A 22736-nucleotide genomic window follows, 5' to 3' on the forward strand; every position below is an offset into this window, starting at 1 on the left:
GGAGAATGGGGTGAGGTGGGGCAAAATGGGGTGAGGTGGGGGAAAATGGGGTGAGCGGGGAGAATGGTGTGAGAATGTTATGAGGGGGGAGAATGGGGTGAGGGGGGAGAATGGGGTGAGGTTGAGAATGGGGTGAGGGGGGGGAGAATGGGGTGAGGTGGGGGGGGAGAATGGGGTGAGGTGGGGGGGGAGAATGGGGTGAGTTGGGGGCAGAGAATGGGGTGAGGTGGGGGGGAGAATGGGGTGAGGTGGGGGGGGAGAATGGGGTGAGGGGGGGGAGAAATGGGGTGAGGGGGGAGAAATGGGGTGAGGGGGGAGAAATGGGGTGAGGGGGGAGAAATGGGGTGAGGGGGGGAGAAATGGGGTGAGGGGGGAGAAATGGGGTGGGGGGGAGAAATGGGGTGGGGGGGAGAAATGGGGTGAGGGGGGAGAATGGGGTGAGGGAGGGGAGAATGGGATGCGCGGGAGAATGGGGTGATTGGGCAGAATGGGATGAGGGGGAGAATGGGGTGAGGGAGAGAGAATGGGGTGAGTTGCTGTTGTAGGGGAATGTGGTAGGAGGAGAATGGGGTGAGGGGGTGTTGCAGGGGAAGGTTAGGGGGGGAGAATGGGGTGATGGGGGGAGAATGGGGTGAGGGGGGGAGAATATTGTGAAGGGGGTAGAATGGGGTGAGGTGGGGGAAGAATGGGGTGAGGTGGGGGAGAATGGGGTGAGAATGGGGTGAGGTGGGGGAGAATGGGGTGAGGTGGGGGAGAATGGGGTGAGGTGGGGGAGAATGGGGTGAGGTGGGGGAGAATGGGGTGAGGTGGGGGAGAATGGGGTGAGGTGGGGGAGAAAGGGGTGAGGTGGGGGAGAATGGGGTGGGGGGGGAGAATGGGGTGGGGGGGGGAGAATGGGGTGGGGGGGGAGAATGGGGTGGGGGGGGAGAATGGGGTGAGGGAGAATGGGGTGAGGGGAGGGGGAGAATGGGGTGAGGGGAGGGGGAGAATGGGGTGAGGGGAGGGGGAGAATGGGGTGAGGGGGGAGAATGAGGTGAGGTGGGGGAGAATGGGGTGAGGTGGGGGAGAATGGGGTGGGGGGGGGGAATGGGGTGAAGGGGGGGAGAATGGGGTGAGGGGGGGGAGAATGGGGTGAGGGAGAATGGGGTGAGGGGAGGGGGAGAATGGGGTGAGGGGAGGGGGAGAATGGGGTGAGGGGAGGGGGAGAATGGGGTGAGGGGAGGGGGAGAATGGGGTGAGGGGAGGGGGAGAATGGGGTGAGGGGAGGGGGAGAATGGGGTGAGGGGGGGAGAATGGGGTGAGGGGGGGAGAATGGGGTAGGGGGCGAGAATGGGGTGAGGGGGTGGGAGAATGGTGTGAGGGAGGGGAGAATGAGGTGAGGGGAGGGGAGAATGAGGTGAGGGGGGGAGAATGGGGTGAGGGGGGGAGAATGGGGTGAGGAGGGAGAATGGCGTGAGGGAGGGGAGAATGGGGTGAGGGAGGGGAGAATGAGGTGAGGGGGGGGAGAATGAGGTGAGGGGGGGGAGAATGAGGTGAGGGGGGGGAGAATGGGGTGAGGGGGGAGAATGGGGTGGGGGGGAGAGTGGGGAGAGAATGGGGTGGGGGGGGAGAATGGGGTGGGGGGGGAGAGAATGGGGTGAGGGGGGAGAGGGAATGGGGTGGGGGGGAGAGGGAATGGGGTGGGAGGGAGAGGGAATGGGGTGGGGGGAGAGAGAATGGGGTGGGGAGATGGGGTGGGAGGGGGAGAGAATGGGGTGGGAGGGGGAGAGAATGGGGTGGGAGGGGGAGAGAATGGGGTGGGAGGGGGAGAGAATGGGGTGGGAGGGGGAGAGAATGGGGTGGGAGGGGGAGAGAATGGGGTGGGAGGGGGAGAGAATGGGGTGGGGGGGGGAGAGAATGGGGTGGGGGGGGGAGAGAATGGGGTGGGGGGGGGAGAGAATGGGGTGGGGGGGGAGAGAATGGGGTGGGGGGGGGAGAGAATGGGGTGGGGGGGGAGAGAATGGGGTGGGGGGGGAGAGAATGGGGTGGGGGGGGGAGAGAATGGGGTGGGGGGGGAGAGAATGGGGTGGGGGGGGAGAGAATGGGGTGGGGGGGGGAGAGAATGGGGTGGGGGGGGAGAGAATGGGGTGGGGGGGGAGAGAATGGGGTGGGGGGGAGAGAATGGGGTGGGGGGGGAGAGAATGGGGTGGGGGGAGAGAGAATAGGGTGGGGGGGAGATGGGGTGGGGGGGGGAGAGAATAGGGTGGGGGGGGAGAATGGGGTGGAGGGTGGGAGAGAGAATGGGGTGGGGGGGAGGGGAGGGAGAATGGGCTGGGGGGGGTGAGAATGAGGTGAGGGGGGAGAGAATGGGGTGGGGGGTGAGAATGGGTGAGGGGGGGGAGAATGGGTGAGGGGGGGGGGAGAATGGGGTCGGGGGGGGGTGGAGAATGGGGTCGGGGGGGGTGGAGAATGGGGTCGGGGGGGGGTGGAGAATGGGGTCGGGGGGGGTGCAGAATGGGGTCGGGGGGGCGATTGGGGTGAGAATGGGGTGAGGGGGGGCGATTGGGGTGAGAATGGGGTGAGGGGGGGCGATTGGGGTGAGAATGGGGTGAGGGGGGGCGATTGGGGTGAGAATGGGGTGAGGGGGGGCGATTGGGGTGGGGGGGTGTGATTGGGGTGGGGGGGTGTGATTGGGGTGAGGGGGGTGTGATTGGGGTGGGGGGTGTGATTGGGGTGAGGGGGGTGTGATTGGGGAATGTGGGGGGAAACCTGGTAATTTTATTGGCGGATTTTCCGCAGGTTCTTCCTCGACTTTGCGGCTCCCGGGACACTTTTAGCGGTCGGATTGCAGTGAAATGCCTGAGTGAGGTTCTGGCAGTTTTCCTGACTGGCTGCAACAAACCAGGGGGGAGGAGGCTTGAGTTTGAAACCTTCTCTTCAGGAACCTGCCGGGCCGGAAGAAACTGTGTCCGTCCCCCGCCCGGAACCTTCCGGGTGAGAGCCCGGAACGATGAGCGGGTGCCGGGGATTGCGGGACCGGAATTGAGGCGGACTGGGGCCTAGGAAACCCGGAGCAACGGCGGGGGATCGGCGTCGGAGTCACCAGCGGAGGCCGGTGAGGGGAAGAGGATGGGCTCAAGGGGCATCAGAGGAGGAACAGGGGGTTGTTGCGTGGCTGTGGTTGAAATCGGGTGAGGGGGTCCGGGCCGGATGGAGAGAGAGGGAGTTGGAGAGCGGGGCAGGTCTGGCCGTGGGCAGAATGAGCAGCGGATGGTGAGAGAGGAGAGGGAGAGAAGTGATCATTGAGGAGGGAAAGGCTTGGGGAAGGTATAAAAATTACGGGTCGGTCGGTGGGTTGGAAAATGGAAATAAGTGAAAGCTGCAGGCAGGGATAAATTGGCGTTTGGGTGTAACGTTGAACTGCAACCCCGAGCGCACTGGGGTTTTAATCTGCCACGTGGATGCTTTTATTTCATGGCAAAGTTTAAAACATTTCAAGTATATGTTTAACCTACTAAGAGTAAATTATTCCTGCAAATTAAAATGCTGCCACAAAGTTGCTTTTGGTGCAGGGCCTGAAATAAACAGCAGTAACTGACCATTCACTGCTCTGCCAATACATGAGAGAAAAATGCAGGAATTATTGGCCCAGATCTTCTGGTCTCCAGATCGTCGGGACCCCTTGGAAGTCCCAATGCACTGACTGTTGTGGGAATTGCCCTGGAAGTTTAAACTTCTGATGGGTAATTCTCCGAGTCCCTGGAACCCTCCGAGAAAGTCTCCAACTCTGAGTTAGAGTCGGAAACTTCAGATGGTTCCGACTCACTTGAATAGTTATCCAGAAAATGTTTGACAGAAAAATCCTAGTCTAACGCCTGGGTAACTATTCAGCTGACCACCCACAACCCCCCGTCACCCCACACCCACTGCCACCACCTCCACCAGTACCACCACCTGGCTACTGCATGGATTCCCTTTGCTGATGTCTCAGAGGTTTCCTGCGCTGACTGAGTTCTGCAGGATCCTCCATTTGAAGATTGGCCCCAAAAAAATTTTGTTTTTTGATCTGATCAGGGTTGGAAATTTCTGATCCTGATCGGAAGATTTAGGCCATTGTCTCTGGTTTTTAATCAGTGGCGTTGATGGGATGTTCACTGACTGGTCATTTGTTTAATGTCTTGTGTCAAACTGGTTGTAAACTGGTAGGTAAATGGATTGTGCTGATTTCATTGCAGCTGTTACCCAGAAATTTCAGTGTCCTTTGTAAATGAACCATCTTGGGTTCCATTGTTTATTGAAAGGTGGTCAAATTACCATATTGTTCCATTCAGACTAAAAACATTAGATCTATTTTTAAGATATTACACCAAAATGGAAATACACAGCTAGAAATGAGTAAATATATAAAAATACTGATCAGCTCAGAAGGGATTACTCTTTAAAATGTACTTTTACACAGCTTGATAACTGCAAAATTATTGGATGAAACAGTTTTGTAGAATTCACTAGATAAATGCTGCTTCGTGCAGAACATATTTGGATGATTGGCCCATTGTTCCCCTGTAATATCTTTCTAATTGATTTGGTCGAAGTGTGAGTTTAGCTGAGTAATATACTTGAGCATTCCCATCAGATGTTAGAACTGTGCTAAGCCAGGAATTTAAATTTAAATTCAAGAAATCAGAAGCAAGAATCACTTACCATGAGTACCAAAAATTAACTCAATATGGTGGTGAAACTAGAAGCTGAATCACAGTTGGAATTAGCTAAGCAGTGGGAGCAGGAAGGGGATGTTATGGTCCATACACGACAGTTAAAAATGCTCAATCTGAAGACTTGGAAAGAGAGAAGCAGGCACAAAGCTGAAGATAAAGAGCACCAAATGCAAGAAGACACAGTGGCAGCACAAGTAAGAAAGAGAAACAAAAACAGAAAATGCTGGAAAAACTCAGCAGGTCTAGCCGCATCTGTGGAGAGAAACAGAATTAATGTTTCGAGTCAGTATGATCCTTCTTCAGAGCAAGTAAGAAAGAGCTTGTGCTTGTAGTGCCTTTCACAAGCTCAGGATATCACAAAGGACTTCACAAATAATAAATTAATTTCAAAATATAGTCACTGCAGGGAAATTTAGGGAAGCACAGCAGCCGGTTTGTGTACAGCAATGTTCCACAACAGTAATGTTAAATGACACGATATTCTATTTCAGTGCTGTTGGTTGAGGATTTAGTTTTTACTAGGATATCAGGAGAGCTATCTTGCTCTTCCTGGAATAGTGTCATGGGGTGTTTTATCACATCACCTGAAGGGCAAATGGAGCCTTGGTTTCATGTCTCATTTGATAAAAAAGCACCTCCAACAGTGCAGTCTTGAGCTTCTCACTTGGGTGGGAGCAACTGAACTAAGGTTAAGCAAAAAGACACAGCACAAGCATGTGTCTGAAGAAACCGTTAACCGTAAATATACGGATAAGAAAAAGGAAAAACCGCACTAACATATCTTCAGTTTAGGCCAGACAGTTTAAATTACAGATCTATGAATTCATTCAGCTATTAACTTTTTTATCAAATCTTTCACTTATTACAAGTGTTAAAGAAGAGGATGACTTTGGTGTCTTAAGGGCTTTTGAATTGTTAGTGAACTGTTATGAGTGGGGTAGGACAAATCTCGGTGAGATGCTAGTAAAATTCTTCTTAGTTTTTTACTAGATGAAAGTACAGTGTGCAATTGTCATTGCTTTTGACAATAATAGATGTAGGCATAAATTCATAATGTTATGGAAAGCTCAGAACAACAGTAACAAGACTGATGTTAGAAATGAACAATGCATTTAAATCGTGGTTAAAGAAAGAAAATGTAAGGACTAATGAGGAATCGTATGCGTCAAAGTTAATAGATCATTTTCTGGAAGTAGTTCCAGAGTTTAAAAAATATGGTTTCTTGATTGACACCAGGATTCAAAAGTCATAATGTCAAGCAAGCTGATCATTTTGTGGCCTGAAGAAGCATGAGAACAGATGGGCTAACAGAGCCCTCATGACAATCAGTTGGATGAGGGTTTGCCAAACCATGAGTTTGACTGTAACACTGGGATCCAAGAGCTAATTCATTGAATAAACCTCCAGGGGTGACTCGGGCAATTAACATTCCATGTGTAGCAAAGTAGGACACAAAATAAATATTTGTCAACATTGGACTTGAGGCATGTTTGGGGAGATGGAATATCTTTGCAAGATCTGGACATGCTGCAAACTGCAAGAGACAAGAAGCTGCAAAAGACACTGAAATTCTCCCACAATGCAATTGTGAATTAACAGCCTGCATCTGGCTTGTGGAACACTTTGGGATACTCCCTATTAGAAAGTAGAATGGGAAGGTGCCTTATGCCTATGGCATTTTAGTGGAGGAGAAAGTAATCTCTAACTGAAATGACATTAGATGGTCCATTTTGAATAAGCGAATATGTAGTTGGTGTGTTGGACACACTACCTGTGAAATACTGCTGAGGAATCATTTGAACCGTGATGTGAAAATAGATTGTGCCAGGTAACAGGGAAATAGCAAAGATTGGTGGATAGGGGCCCCCAGGTGAAGGCCCAGTGGTGGAATCTGACTGCTGTGTGTCAGAGTAAAGGTTGTCACATTCTCGGTCCGCAGTAAAGCTGTAGATGGGGGAGGCACCTCAGAAATTCTATACGAAACTCTTTCATTCCCTAATCTTCCGGTTACCAACCTATGTAAGTAATAAATTTTAAAGAGTAACCTGTTGTTTAGTGTTTACTGGCTGTGTATTTCCACTTTGTTGTAATACCTTGGAAATATATCAAATTAGTTTTAATCTGAATGTAACATCATGCTATTTTTATTACCTTTGAGTAGACAGGAGAATGTGGGCATCCCACATGATTTCCACTGCAACACACAATAGCTTGCATTTAAATTGTGCTTTTAATGTGGAAACATGCCCCGAGACATTTCACTGTGATAGTACAAAAATAATTTTTTGAGCTAAAGGTGGAAATATTAGTATGAGTAACCAAAGGCTTGGTCAAAGAGGTAAATTTTAAGAAGGGCCTTAAAGGAATAGAGTGACCTGGAGAAGCAGCAGGTTTTATGGAGGAATTGCAGAACATGGAGCCTAAGCAGCAAAGGTATAACTGGCAGTGGTGATGAGAAGGACACGGGAAATGTACTAGAGATCAGAATCAAAAGAAAAGATTTGAACATAATCAGAATCTTAAATTGGAGACATTGGGGGACATGAAGCCATTGTAGGTTAATGAGGACAGGGTTCATGGGTGAATTTGATTTGGTGTGCATTAGGATATGGGCAGCAGAATTAAAAAATGATCAAAATTCAAAAATAATAATTCATATGAGCCATTCTGGAACACAGGCAGTTTTTGCTTAGTGCTAAGCTGGCCTATGAGGATATGGCAAGAAATTCAAAGTTTATTTTTAACTAGTAACCTGTAAAGTTGCTCACGGTGAGCTGGTGGTTGAGAGAGCTAATGCCAAGGTGAAAGGAAGGGTGCCCATTGTTGCTGAATGGATTTGGAAAGAAGTTTAAAAGAGATGTACTTGGACAATGAAATAAGTTTTGTTCATTTGTTCAAACTTGCCAAGAATTGATCAGAATTTTTTGAGTGATGGAGACTTGCTTGTTTGATGAACAAAGATTTTTTTTTCAAAACTCAATTTTACATAAATAGTGTTTTCTTCATCCACAACTGTTAGGTAGAGAAATTAAAGTTGTTGCTTTCATGTGTATTGTATATAAATAAAGCTGTACATGAAGGGTGTTGTAGTTACATAAATAATTTCTTGAATATAGTTAGAAACATTGTCTTTCCTTTCAAATTAAAGTTAAAAAGGTCATGCTTTATTTTGCTCTGATATTTCCATACAAATAAAAAAGCACATTTACAATTTACAGTTTATTTTTGTGACTACTAATGTGAATTATGCTTTGCGGTCCTAATATTGGCTTCTTTGCATTCAGTTTTCTTCGCCACAGTCAGCAATGAAAAAGGCTAAGAGGAATAGGACAGGCAGTGTTTATGAGCATTAACCTGTGAAATATCCCGTGAAAGGCCAGTGAGTCAAAAAAATGTGTGATGTCCCTTGTTCTGACAAAGCTCCAGAATGTAGCGGTAATCACTGAAAGCAAAGGCCAGCTTTACAATATATACTAAGAAGTTGTCATGCAGAGTGCTTACAAAGAGTGACACCAACATATTATGGAAGTTGCAGTCTGTTGTTTGATTGAGACTCTTTATTTAGCTGACTTTGTTGAAACTCTGCAAAGCCCAATAAATTCGTGTTCTATGATGTAACTATTAATATTTCAGCAATCATAGTTTACGGACTTCAAAGCTATTTCAGAATATTTATAGAAATGTCCCTTGGGACACCTCAATGCCTACAGTATCCAGTTGTCAATGAATAGATTTCTTAGCAATAAACAACTGAATATAAAAGCGATTTCTATAATACAGAATTTGTTTATAATCTTCAATCTGAAGGATTTAGAGATCAAAGATACAATTATCAGTAACACTGTCACTACATATACACTATAATTGAGGTGATTTATAGAATTAACTGAATGTTTTCTTTTAGGTGACATTTGACCGCTATGACAACACACAGTTTCAAAAACAGCAAACAAGAATTTAACTTTGGACCATGGAAGCTAACTGCCAACAAAAGCCATATTATGAAATCAAAGGATATTGAAAGGTATGAAATTAGTTTCTTTGCTTTTTAAACTGAATTTATTTGCTGTTATTTGCTATAAATATGGCATTTGCTGCTATTTTTATCTTAATGTGCAAACATGTAAATACTAAATTACTACTCCTGGATCAGGATAATTAAAAAATGATCAAAATTCAAAAATAATAATTCAAAAAATGTGGTGCCCTATCATCTGCAATACTTAAGAAATCTATAAACTTGTCTGTAACACTGTACAAAATGATCCTGATCTTCTATTGCCATAATATTATATGGTTGATGGTTCTTCAACCTGCTGAAATTTGAATTCAAGTTCAAAACGACTGGATCTTTTTAACTCATGTATATTAATTTTTCTCTTAGATACTTTCACTTCCTGATGATCAAAGTTAGAATTTGAAGTTGACTTGTCAGCTTGGATCGAAATTGCCTAAAGTTGATATAAACTATCCCCTATTTCTTAATGGAATAATAAGACTTAGGATACAGTGTGAAAAATTATTTTCCTAGAAGTTTAGTCATTTTTGATGAATTTAGTAGATCTTACTCTTAGGGAATGGAATTCGTGTTGTAATAAATTGATTAGTTCTATTGCAACCATACATTTTTTTTTAGTTTACACTTGAATGTAAAATTAGATCTTCCAGCTGATTAGTGAGGCTGTTGCTGATTGTTCAACATAGGTTAAAGTACCTAAATGGATGTAGTCTTTCCTAATGATTTCAACTTTCCCCCGACTGATTAACCATACAGGCTAGCTGAGGAAATGAAGATGCATTCTCTTCCAGAGATGTTGTTTGGTGATAATGTCTTAAAGGTGCAACATGCTGGAGGATTTGGAATTTCATTTAATGCTACAGATGCCTTAAGGACAGTGGATAATGGGCATGGCACAGTGAAAGTGGCATGTGCGGAGGCATGGCAGGAGAGTAGGTGAGGTCAAATACCTAAAGTGTAAAATCTATCCTTCAGTAGGTGATATCCATAAATAAGACCTAATGTTTTTATTTGTTACTAGGATGGTGCTGATTTTATTGTTCAGATCTTGTATTAAATATAACTGGATTTAGCCTTCCAGTTACTGTTTTTCACAGGCATTCAAATTAATTTTCAGAGACTGCAACAAGTACTATTATTATATTTGATTTTAACTTTATTAATTGAAGAATTTCCTAGTCAAATATGGTCTTTATGACCACCTGCTGGGATTATCCTAATTTTGGGGTGAGTTTTGCCTGATTACAGAATGCGTAAGAGAGAGCAAGTTCTGCATAATAAATTTCAAATTAGGTATTTATTTAAATCTTAGGGCTGATTCCGAACACTCAAAAGAAGTTGTTAAACCCTATGACTGGACGTTTACTACAGACTATAAAGGAACATTACTTGGTGATGAGTTAAAGTTAAAGGTAATTTGTGAAGACGCTGATTTTAATCAAATTAATTTTTCTTGATGCTTAAGGCAGTTTTATTGATAGGCGGTTACATGCAATGGTTGTAAACTTACTCGGTATTGATGTGAATCATCAAAATGTTATCGAATTTCTGGACTCATTGCCTTATCATCACTGACATTCTAATGTGATACAAGGATAATCATATCTATTTAATGACAGCTTTGTTCCTTTATACAATATTATATAGTCATTCCTTAGCTGGCTGAATGATATACATTCATCTCTTTTGTAGGTTACTCCCACAACCGAACGTATAGATTTAGAGAAATTGAAAACAAGAGAGCAGATCATGTACTTTGAAGAAGTTTTATTGTTTGAAGATGAACTTCATGATCATGGCGTTTCCATGCTCAGTGTAAAAGTGGTAAGATGGATTATATGGCAGTTCTCATACAAAAGTTGTTTATGATACCATCCCTATTTTGAAAGCTCAAAATAGGTGTACAGTAGGTTCCCCAGAGGTCAGTACAAGGACCATTGCTTTTCTTGATCTATATTAATGACCTGGACTTGGGTGTACAGGGCATAATTTCAAAATTTGTGGATGACACAAAAATTGGAAGTATTGTGAACTGTGAGGAAAATAGTGATAGACTTCAAGAGGACATAGACAGGCTGATGGAATGGGTGGACATGTGGCAGCTGAAATTTAATGCAGAGAATGAAGAAGTGGTACATTTTGGTAGGAAGAACAGGAGAGGCAATAAAAGACAAAGGATGCAATTCCAAAATGGGTGCCGGAGCGGAGGGCTGTAGGAGTGTACGTGCATAAATTGTTGAAGGTGGAAGGGCAGGTTGAGAAAATGGTAATAAGGCATACAGGATCCTGGGCCTTATAAATAGTGGCATAAAGTAAAGAAGTTATGGTGAACCTTTATAAAATGCTGGTCTGGCCTCAATTGAAGTAGTGTGTCCAATTCTAGGTATCACACCGTAGGGTGAAGGCAACGGAGAGGGTACAAAAAACAATTATGAGAATGGTGCCAGGTATGAGGGACTTCAGTTCTGTGAATAGATCGGTGAAGCTTGGGCTGCTCTCCTTAGAGAGGAGATTTGATAAACGTGCTTAAATCATGAGGGGTCTGGATGGAGAAGATGGGAAAAGACTGTTCCCATTGGTGGAAGGGTCAGGAACCAGAAGACACTGATTCGAGGTGAATGGCAAAAGAACCAAAAGCAACATGAGGAAAAACATTTGTGCAGCATGTGGTTCAGATCTGGAATGCACTGCCTGAGAGTGAGCAGTAGGCAGGTTCGATCATGGCTTTCAAAAGCGAATTGAATAATTATCTGAAGAGAAAAAAACTGCAGGGTTTTTTTGGGGAAAAGGCAGGGAAGTGGGACTAGTTGGGTTGCTCTTGCAGAGAGCCATCTGTACTATACCATCCTGTGATTCTCTGAATGGTTGTCTATTCTACAACAGTTATGGCTGTTTTTAGCCCCCAATTTCCCACTCCAAACACATCACGAGAAAGTAGTAAAATAATTGCTTTGTCAAGTTTTCGTACAGAAGCAAATCATATTACATCAGGCCAATGAAGTAAATCATGCAGTGCAAGTATTAATTTAATTCCCCTTCATCCAACCCCTCTTATATTCATTTGGTGCATTACTCATCCTGGTGATGTTTCGGTTCCTATTGTAATGGTAAAATGTCTGCTTTTAAAATGTGAACCAGCCAATAAATGTGGGCAAATTATTTGACATTGGGAGAACTGAACTCAATCCTGTCTACCAATGTGCATTTTATAGGTGTATTATCAGGGTTCACTGGGATATTAATCATGATTCAGAGTGGGAGGCTCTTACTTGTATGTTTTCCCTTTCCCCAAGGCCAATTCTTGTGCTGCCACCATTGATCACAGATTTAATCTGTGACTTTTGCTTATACATGGTGTGATATACTGTGTTATCTATCATATAATCATACAGCGCCGAATCAGTCAAGACCATCGTCCTTGAGCAGGCTCTTTGAAAGAGCTATCCAATTAGTCCCACTCCCCTGCAATATTTTCCTTTTCAAGCATATATCCAATTTGCTTTGGAAAGTTACTGTTGTGTCTGTTTCCACCACCCTTTCAGGCAGTGCATTCTAGATCACAACAACTCACTGTAAAAAATCTCATCTCCTCGGATTCTTTTACCAAATATCTTAAAACTGTGTGCTCTGGTTACTGATCCTCCTCCCAGTGGAAACATTTTCAAATTATTTATCAAAATCCTTCATAATTTTGAATGTCTATTAAATCTGCCCTTAACCTTCTCCACTTCTAAGGAAACATTTCAGGTTGATGACCTTTTATTATAACTGGCAAAAGTTAGAGATGTAACATGTCTTAAGCAAGAACTGAGGCAGGGAAAGGGTTGGAAGGGAGAAAGATAGGGGAAGGACTGTGAGGCAGGAGATATTAAACGACAACTAGGATGATGATGTTAAGGGAATAAGTAAGGAAAGATGGGTCTACATGTGGTGTAAATGTGAAAAGCAGAATCATCGTTAACAGCAGCTGTGCAAAAACGAAAAAGAAAATCAGAAAAATGGTGGGATTTGAAATTATTGAACTTGGTGTTGAATCCGGAAGGTTGTAAAGTTCCACATTAAAAGATGTGCTGTTCCTCGATCTTATGTTGAATTTCATTGGAACAATGACGGGAGACGGACAGACAGGTCAGTGAGAGTAACACATCTCTAAATATTTCCTTTTCTGATGAGGTCATCAAACTGAAACATTAACTCTGTTTCTCTCTCCACATATTCTGAGCATTTCCAGCAATTTTTGTTCTCATTTTAGAATTGCACCATCCACAGTATTTTGCTTTTAATCCTCATCCTTGTACCATTCTGGCAAATCTCCTCTTCATCCCCCTCAAAGGCTTTTCTTTATTCTTCCTAAAGTATGTGCCCAGAATTGGACACAGTGCTCCAGCAGAAGTCTATTCAGTGATTTTATAAAAGTTTAGCATGATGAGAGACTGTAATCTTTTATTTATAAAGGGAGATGGTGGTGTAGTGATGATGTCATTGGACTAGTAATCCAGAGGCCCAAGCCAATGCTCTAGGGACATAGGTTCAAATCCTCAGGGCAGCAGGTGGAATTTAAATGGAATTAATAATGGAATTGAAAGCTGGTCCCAGTAATGGTGACCAGGAAACTATCATCGATTGTTGTAAAAACCCATCTCATTCACTAATGTCCTTTAGAGAAGGAAATCTGCCATCCTTACGTGGTCTGGCCTACATGTGACTCCAGACCCACAGCAATGTGGTTGGCTCTTAACTGTCCTCTGAAATAGCCTGGCGAGCCACTTAGTTCAAGGGTAATTAGGGTTGGGCAACAAATGCTGGCCTCGCCAGGCATACATCCCACATCAAATGGAAAAAATAAATGTGCTTTTTTAATAGCTTTCTATTTTTCCTTTCCTGCCCTGTCACTTTTTAAAGATTTATGTATGTTGTGTTTTCCCACTGAGTGATCTTAAGATGTCTTCGTCATGAATGAAACTGAAAACATATAATGATTGTGGTGAATAGCCTGATCAGGGGTGAATATTTTTAAAGTGCTATTTTAAACGAGGGCTGTATTTCTAAGAAAATAAAGGACATGGTGCCTTTATCGTTATTATACATTATTCAAAAAGATAACCAGGTGTACAGCTCATGCTTATAATGAAGGTTGTTTAAAGAACATCTGTTGTCTTCTATTGGAAAGATTGTAATTTTTGATGAGGTGCACCCACTTTAATTTCATTATCACAAAACAGATTGTTGTGATTTTCCATGTTTCTCAATACTGCAGCTCAACGTTTGAAACAAATTAAAGATTGTTTAAAGTTAACTTATCTTGGCTGGGGAAATAGAGGCTAATGGACAGTATATTTGAATAACTAATTCATTTTTTTTTCAAGAGAGTGATGCCATCCAGTTTCTTTGTGCTGTTGCGATTTTTCTTGAGAGTTGATGGTGTACTCATACGGACAAATGACACTAGAGTTTATCATGAGGTAATGAGGTAGCTATTACTTTACCTATATGTTGCATTATTACTGTGTTAATAAACTGTACAATTGATTATGGTATCATTCAGTAACTAATACATATAGGTGAACTGCAATTTCAGGTTTGTACTATGCATTGTTATCATCCATTCTTATTCATCCTCCATTTACCCTTTGGATTTTCTATTCGGTAAAGATCACGAGGACATTCAGACTCTAGTTAGATGATCGTTACCAATTTAATACTGCATTTAAGGAATATAGAATAATTATAATTTATTTTGCTACCCTTCCTTCTATTAACATGAAAAGTCCCCTATTTTCAGCCTAATATGCAATAGTTGCTGACACACAGACCCTGGAATTTACAGGATTTTTAACAGTAAATTGTCAGCTGTCATTACCCCGCAAACCCAGATTAACATGGACTTCCAATAGTTGTGGTCACTTATTCACTGCTCTGCCACAGGCTTTGCTGTGGACCCCCTTTCTCCTCCCCATCACCCCACCCAGAGTCAGCAGTCAGCAAAATCATCTGATCTGGGAAGAATACCCCCTTTTTTGCTTTCCTATCACTGTTAGAAACCCCATAAAAAGTTAAGTATTGTTCGTTGGGTTTTTAATGGGCAGCTGAGTAATAACTACTGCTAAACAACCAATCTGACCCTGAAAATATAATTTTATATTTGTAAAATGTTGTTAAAAGTCTCTGCTATGATTCATTACTAGATTTCTAAACTATATATATATATTTTTTTGTCCATGATATTTCAGTTTCCTACCTTAACCCCATGTATATGTGTATGTCCCAATCTTGATTTTTTAAATGTGATTGACTGTGAGACAGCTTGATGGCCTTACTGCAGTTTGATGCTGGAAATCCCCATTAAACAATGCTAGAATCAATTGCACATCAAGAGAGTTAACATTCTTGCCAAGGAGATTGTTAACATCTTTGTGAAGCTCTCTTTGAGGGTTTGACTGCAAAATTTATGCTGATTTTTCTGATTTTCATAGCAGTTTTGGAGTTGAAATGTTAAATAATCTTACTTATTCACTAAGCCTCCACATACAAATAGATATGGCCTTTCAAATCATTTTGCTGTGAGTCTTTTGAGCAGAGTATTTTTTTTTTTGGTAATTTTGCTGCAGGGCTTGAAAGGCTTTGTTTTAATTTGTAAAAGAAAATGACATTTTTAAGATACCACCATATCCTTCTGGGTTTCTCGATTTTTTTCTTTCTGCTCTTCTATTGACTGTGTATAACCTTGGCAAAGAGGTCCAGATAAAGCAGTGAAGATGAAAACCCTGGAATCATTTAAGAAACAATTCAAAATGGAGGGACTATAGGATTGTTCTGAATGGTTAAATCAAGATGGATTGAATATGACAATTATGGATAAGAGAGTACAGTTTTAGAGCAGATTATATTATTTTAGGGAAAAATTAAGTCGTATTTTGCAGTTCTCAAAATTTAGGGACATTCTTAGCTCATACCTGAATTTAAAATAAGAAATAAAGTATTGCAGATGCTGGAAATATGCAACAAAACAGAAAATACTGGGAACATGCTGCATGTTGAACAGCATCTGTAAAGACAGAAAAAATGTTGACCTTTCAGGCATGACCCTTTATCAGAGCCCCTATACCTAGCCTTTAGAGGAACTGAAAAGAACATGTTGAAGAAAAAAATTGGATAGCACAAAAATGGAAGTTGAAACACCAGTGATGTTTTCTCCCTAGCAATCCAGACCCTACACTCTGGTACTTTGCAGAGATAACTGGAAAAATACCATATATATTTAAAAGTGAAGAACTATGAATGTTCAAGTTGTATTATTTTTTAGTAAAGAAAAACATTTTCTTTTTTCTATCAAAGGCTAACAAAAACTACCTTCTGTCTGAATACAGCTCCCGAGAAAGTAATGTATCAGCTCTTCAGGTAACTTTTTAAGTGTCTGGGATTTGCAACTGAATAAGTTAAGAATTAAAAGGTTACTAGGCATTTTGGAAATACATCATGTGTGAACAGATTGCAACAGTAAATTGCAAGACAGATTTTTTCCTAAGTCCTGTCCTGTTTTAATAATACTGATGAAATGATGGGTTGAGACTTAATTTCACCTTTTAAAGCAAAGGGAGCTTTGTGGGAATTACTTTGTGTGCTCATTTTAGTGTCCTAGTTTGGGAGGGTAATCCTCCTGCAAAGGATCCATTTGCAGATCTGTTGTAAAAACAATGGCACTTTGTGAGAGCACCATGGAGAACAACTGCTAGCAGCAGTTGGTTGAGTTCTCTATATATAGTTAGGAACTGACGTTTATTTTATGATTTGAACATTTGCAGCACGTTATAGCTTGGGCCAGTTTACAACTAAAAATAAACGAGCCCTGAAATTAAATTGTTGGAAAGGAATTCTTAGTCCCTTGATGTAATTCATTTTTTGCTATTTAGTAGATATGTTAACCCAATTAATTTAAGCTAGTTAGGTGAATTTGTTAAGTATCCACATGTTAGCATCCCATAGTGCATTTTCAGGATCCTGGATTGGGGGGCTGGGGGCTTGGGATGGAGATGTATGCGTAGATAGTGCCCTGCACCTAATCAAATTCACTTTTGTTTCAGAACGTTCCACAGTATCTTTTTACTGACCCGAATGAAATCTCAAAATATTTACCCCTGCAAAAGTTAATCTGTGAGAAGTTGGAATTCCCTGAGGATGTGGACAACACCACATTTGAAAATATGCAGATCTGCGTTGCAGGCAGAGAATCAAGACAGACGTGACATTCTGCTACAGAAAGAGAAGAGTTGTGTGCTCTTTATAAGGGATAGACTAGTATAATCTTTTTTGATTTACTTTAGTAGCTGCCAGTATACTTCTGAAGAACTACTGCAGTGAATTTTGTCTTGTAAGAGCAGCAGCTAACATTCTAATAGCTGCAAAGGACTATTTATCAAAAACAAAATTTATCTGGCTTGATTTAATGATTCAGGCTTAGTTGTTACAGTAGGAGCCAAAGTATTGTGAGCAGTGCAGCTTTCAATCTGATTTTTATGTGCAAGTTATTGGTGTTTCTATTTTTTTTTGCTGATGAAATCTTGAATCTATTCAAGTTCTGAAACGACGGATGGAATTTTTAACTGGTTATTTGTAATTAAGGTGAAAATTAGTAGATATACAACAGGTAGATTGAAACAACACTGTTCATAATGTGCTGGTAGTACTGGAGTATGTTTGGAACTGTACCATGCATTTGTACTTGTCTGTCACAAATGCATATCAGTAAATTATAGCATTTGTCCACATAAGCCAATATCATAGGCAGCCATTTACTGCAAGTTACTTTTGTGCAGTTTTGTATTGATAACCAGTCAATGTAAGCCAATAATGGATATCTTTAAAACAATGAAACTGTGTAAACTATAAAATCTAAATAAAGATTGATCTCTGAATAGGTCCACTCTTGAGAAATCTGAATTTGTTTGCCTTATAACCAAGATTGATAAAATTGGCAAAATTTACTTTAGATTGAAACATGTTGACCTTTTGGTAAGTGAATTAAGTGGAAGAAACAAATAGAAACAAAATGCTGGTAACACTTAGCAGGCCAGGCAGCATCAGGAGAGAAACAGAGTTAACGTTTTAGATCAGGTATTTTGACATAACTCTGTTTCTCTCTGCTTGATGCTGCTTGACCTGCTGAGTATTTCAAGCATTTTCTGTTTTTATTTCAGATTTGCAGCATCCACGGCATTATGCTTTTCGATTAGGGAGAAACAAATGCTTTAGTGTACTTGCCATTTCTAGAACAAGATTTAAAAATCTATCAGGAAATCTATTTACAGCCTGAATAATACATCATAGATTTCCTTAGAATTTATGAATAACTGTATGTATGTATAAATGATGTATGGAATATTCTCTGTTGATCTCAAGATCTGTCTTCAAAAAAATACAAACCAATCCTCTAGATGGTGTATAAATGATATTTCACAGTAAGTCTTTGAGATGATGCAAAGGAGATTCACTAAAATGGCATCAAGGACCCAAGTTATGTGGAGACACTGATGCTGGGGTTGCTCTCCCTGGAGCAGAGAATGATAAGATGAGTTTTGATTGAGGTGTTCACAATCATGAATTGTTTTACTTGAGTAAATAAAGAGAAACTGTTTCCAGTGGCAGGAAAAAGGGTTGGTAACCAGAAGAGACAGATTTAAGATGAACCAGAGGCAAAATAGAGAAACGTTTCTTCTTACGCAGCGAGTTGTGATCTGGAATACATTGCCTGAAAAGGTAATGGAAGTAGATTCAACAGCAATATTCAAAAGGGAATGATCTAATTACATGAAAGGGATAAATTTACTATGGGGAAAGAGCAGGGCAGTGGAATTAATTAGATAGATTGACCAAAGAGCCAGCACAGACACAAAGGTGCAGGCCTGTCCCACCATCACTCAGAGATCATGGCTGATCTGTGACCAAAGTACATATAGCCACTTTTGCCCCATATCTTTTGATACCTTTGTCTAATAAAAATCTATCACACAGATTTAAAATTAACAATTGATCTAGCATCGTCATTTGTTGGGAGTTGGAGTGGAGCGGGCCTGCAGGAGACATTCAGGAGTTGAGCAACACCTATAAATACAAACAGTGGATTGCAGAGCGGCCTACCTTGCTGGGAATCGGAGCGGAGCTGAGGAGCGGCACTTTCGCTGTTTCAGCTGCTGTGAGACAGCAGTAGGGGAGAAAAAGTAAAAAAGCAACTGTGATGTCACAGGAAGCTAGTAAGTTGATTGGCTGGTAAGTGTTCTGTCTAAGGGACAATGTGTGAGAAACCAGCTTAGGACAGGCGAGTTCAGGTAGATCTATAAAAAAGAACTAAAACTTCTAAATAATAAACCAAAATTTGAAAACTTTAAAATGAAAATAAAACAAAGATTAAAAATGCAATAAAACAGTAATTTAAACATCTAAAACACATAGCTTTGTAGTTAAGAAGCATATAACCTTTAGTTGTCAGTGGTACTAGCATTTGATAAATACAGTAAATTGTAGCATATATAGGAAGAAAGTAATTTAAGTAAATTAACTGAGTAACATAATACCTGTCCTGCCATTCTAACTTATGTTGCAGATGTGGGAGCTTTTGGATGCCAAGGCGATCCAGGACAAACATATCTGCAGGAAGTGTAAGCAGCTTGAGGAATTTTGGATCAGGATTATTGATCTGGAAGCTGAAATGCAGACACTGCGCAACCTAAGGGAGGGGGAGAAATACCTGGATACCTTGTTCCAGAAGACAGCAACACCTCTTAGAAGAGGGTCATCTGTTTTGATGTGTGGGACAGGAGGATGTGACTGTCAGCGAGGCAGATAATGGGACCGAGCAGACAGTAGTGTAGGAACCTCAGACTTTGCAATTATCAAACAGGTTTGAGGTGCTCACAACCTGTGGATGAAAGCGAGGTCTGCAAGGTGGATGAGTTGACTGGCCCTGGCACTGTGGCACAGAAAGCCGTTCAAGCGAGGGGAGAAAACAGGAATGTAGTGGTAGTGGGGGATAGTATAGTGAGGGGGACTGACACTGTTCTCTGCAGCAAAGAGTGAGAGCCCAGACGGCTGTGTTGCCTGCCGGTGCCAGGGTTTGGGACATCCGCTCAGGGCTGGAGAGGAAGGGAGGGGGAGGATCCAATTGTCGTGGCCCATGTAGGTACCAATGACATAGGTAGAACTAGGAAAGATGTTCTGCAAAGTCAGTATGAGCTAGGTAGCAAATTAAGAAGCAGAACTTTAAAGGTAATCTCTGGATTATTACCTGAGCCAATTGCAAATTGGCATAGGACATATAAGATTAGAGAGATGAATGTGTGGCTCAAAGACTGATGTGGGAGAAGTGGTTCCGGTTTGTTGGACACTGGCACCAGTACTGGGGAAAGTGGGGGCCGTACCACTGGGACGGTTTACACCTGAACCGTGCTGGAACGAGTGTCCTCGCAAATCGCATAACTAGGGAAGTAGAGAGGGCTTTAAACTAAACAAGAGGGGTGAGGGATTAAGCTTGGGTAGAGGTAGCGATTCAACGTGTAGAGTCTAGACAGGAGAGCAAAATAATAATATGAGAAATGAGGGTCAGAGAATGGCAGGAAGGGACAGAGAGAAAAGGCCTAAGAATACATCAACAGTCAAGACTAGATGTTACAAAGGTAACAAAAAGACAAAACTGAAAGCTTTCTATCTGAATGTGTGTAGCATTCATAAAATAAATGAATTGATGGCCCACATTGAAATAAATAAATGTGAAATGATAGCAATTAAGGAGACGTGGCTGCAGGATGACAAAGATTGGGTTCCTAATATCGAGGGGTACAATGACATTCAAGAAGAATAGTAAGCTAGGTAAAGGTGGAAAGGTAGCACTGTTAATGAAAGAGGGCTTTGGTGCAATAGTTAAAGATGACCTTGGTTCAGGAGATCAGGATGTAGAATTGGTTTGGGTGAAGATGAGGAATAGTAGGGGAAAAATCATTAGTGGGAGTGGTCTACAGGCCCCCCAACAGTAGCCACAATGTAGGACAAAGTATTCAAGAGAAAATATTGTATGTTTGTGATAAAGGGATGGCAATAATCATGGGTGAATTTAATCTACATATGAACTTGAAAAATAAGATTGACAGTAGTACCCTGGATGAGGAGTTCTTAGACTGCTTTCAAGATAGTTTCTTAGAGCAGCATGTTCTGGAACCAACCAGAGAGCAGGTTATATTAGACTTGGTATTGTGTAATTGTGCAATATGACAGGATTAATTAATGACCTCAGAGTAAAGGCACTCCTAGGTAGCAGCAACCACAATATGATTGAATTTAACATTCAGTTTGAAAGGGAGAAGAGTGGGTCTAAGATTCGTATTTTAAACTTAAATAAGGGCACCTATGTGGGGATGAAAGCTGAGCTAGCTGAAGTGAACTGGGAAACTAGGCTAGAGGATAAATCAATAAACAAGCAGTGGCAGAGATTTAAGGGGTTATTGCAGAGTATTCAGAATAAGTACATTTCTATTATAAAGAAAAATTTTAAGGGGAAGACCCACCCCCCTTCCCCCCGGCCTAAAGAAGTTAAGGAAAGCATCAAACTTGAGGAAAAAGCATACAACTCCACAAAGATGAGTGGCAGGACAGATGATTGGTCAGAATATAAAGAACGGCAGGGAATGACTAAAAGGTTAACCAGAAGAAATTAAAGTATGAGAGGAAACTAGCTAGGGCCATGTAAAAACAGATAGCAAGAGTTTCTAAAGGTATTTAAAAAGGAAAAGAGTAAGTAAAGTGAGTGTTGGTCATCTAGGGAGTGACAATGGGGAGTTAACAGTAGATATTAAGGAAATAGCAGAAGAAATAAACAAATATTTTGCTTCTGTGTTCACTATAGAGGATACAAAAAACATTCCAGTAATAGCTGCAAATCAGGAGGTGAAAGGGAGAGGGGAACTTGGTGAAATTGAAATCATTAGGGAAACGATACTGAGCAAATCGATGGAGGTGCGGGCTGTCAAGTCTCTGGGTCCCGATGGACTACATCCTAGGGTCTTAAAAGAGGTGGCTAATGAGGTAGTGGTGGTGGTGTTAATTTTCCAAAATTCTCTAGATTCTGGAAAGGTTCCATCAGACTGGAAAGTAGCAAATATAACCCTTCTATTCAAGAAGGGAGGGAGGCAGGAAACCAGAAACTATAGGCCAGTTAGCTTGACGTCTGTCGTGGGGAAGTTGTTAGAATCGATCATTAAGGAAGTTATAGCTGGGCATTTAGAAGAGCTCAAGGCAATCGGGAAGAGTCATCATGGTTTTGTGAAAGGAAAATCATGTTTAACAAATTTATTGGAGTTTTTTGAGGGAATAACATACGGGGTGAATAAAGGGGAACCTGTAGATGTACTATACTTAGATTTCCAGAAGGCATTTGCTAAGATGCCTTTTCAAAAGTTATTATGGAAAATAAAAGCGCATGGTGTAGGGGGTAACATATCAGCATGGATAGAAGATTGGCTGGCTGGCAGAAAGCAGAGAGTATACATAAATGGTCTTTTTTGGATTGGCAGAATGTGATGAGTAGAATCCTGGGGACTCAACTTTTTACAATTTACATTAATGACTTAGATAAGGGGAGCGAAGGCATGGTAGCTAAATTTGCAAATGACACAAACATAGGTAGGAAAGTATGTTGTGAAATGGACATGAGGTTGCAGATGGGTATAGATAGGTTGAGTGAGTGGGCAAAGATCTGGCAAATGTGGGAAAATGTGAAGTTGTTCACTTTGGCAGGAAGAACAAAAAAGCAGAGTATTACTTAAATGGAGAACGGCTGCATAATCCTGAGGTGCATAGGGATCTAGGTGTTCTAATACATGAGTCACAAAAGGTTAGTATGCAGGTACAGCAAGTAATTAAGACTAATGGAATGCTATCCTTTATTATGAGAGGGATTGAACATAAAAGTAAGGATGTTATGCTTCAGTTATACAGGGCATTGGTGAGACCGCACCTTGAATACTGTGTGCAGTTTTGGT

At 41.8% G+C, this 22736-nt stretch overlaps 1 protein-coding gene across 4 annotated transcripts; it reads left to right on the top strand.

Moving 5' to 3' along the window:
• Positions 1 to 2826: 2826 nt before the first annotated feature.
• On the top strand, positions 2827 to 17624 carry tiprl (TIP41, TOR signaling pathway regulator-like (S. cerevisiae)). Of its 4 annotated transcripts, none has more exons than XM_078559774.1 (8): positions 2827 to 3094; positions 8599 to 8718; positions 9469 to 9648; positions 10025 to 10124; positions 10405 to 10536; positions 14079 to 14174; positions 16048 to 16110; positions 16794 to 17624. In XM_078559774.1, exons 2-8 carry the CDS (start codon positions 8615 to 8617, stop codon positions 16953 to 16955), a joined length of 837 nt encoding a protein of 278 aa, XP_078415900.1. In that variant the 5' UTR covers positions 2827 to 3094; positions 8599 to 8614; the 3' UTR covers positions 16956 to 17624. The 4 variants fall into 4 exon arrangements, with proteins under 4 accessions (XP_078415900.1, XP_078415901.1, XP_078415903.1 ...); XM_078559775.1 differs by lacking the exon at positions 2827 to 3094 and adding an exon at positions 3268 to 3306; XM_078559777.1 differs by lacking the exon at positions 2827 to 3094 and adding an exon at positions 4981 to 5002.
• The last annotated feature ends 5112 nt before the right edge of the window (positions 17625 to 22736 follow it).

This window comes from Cetorhinus maximus, chromosome 16 (assembly GCF_964194155.1).
Source record: "Cetorhinus maximus chromosome 16, sCetMax3.hap1.1, whole genome shotgun sequence".
Taxonomy (NCBI): domain Eukaryota; kingdom Metazoa; phylum Chordata; class Chondrichthyes; order Lamniformes; family Cetorhinidae; genus Cetorhinus; species Cetorhinus maximus.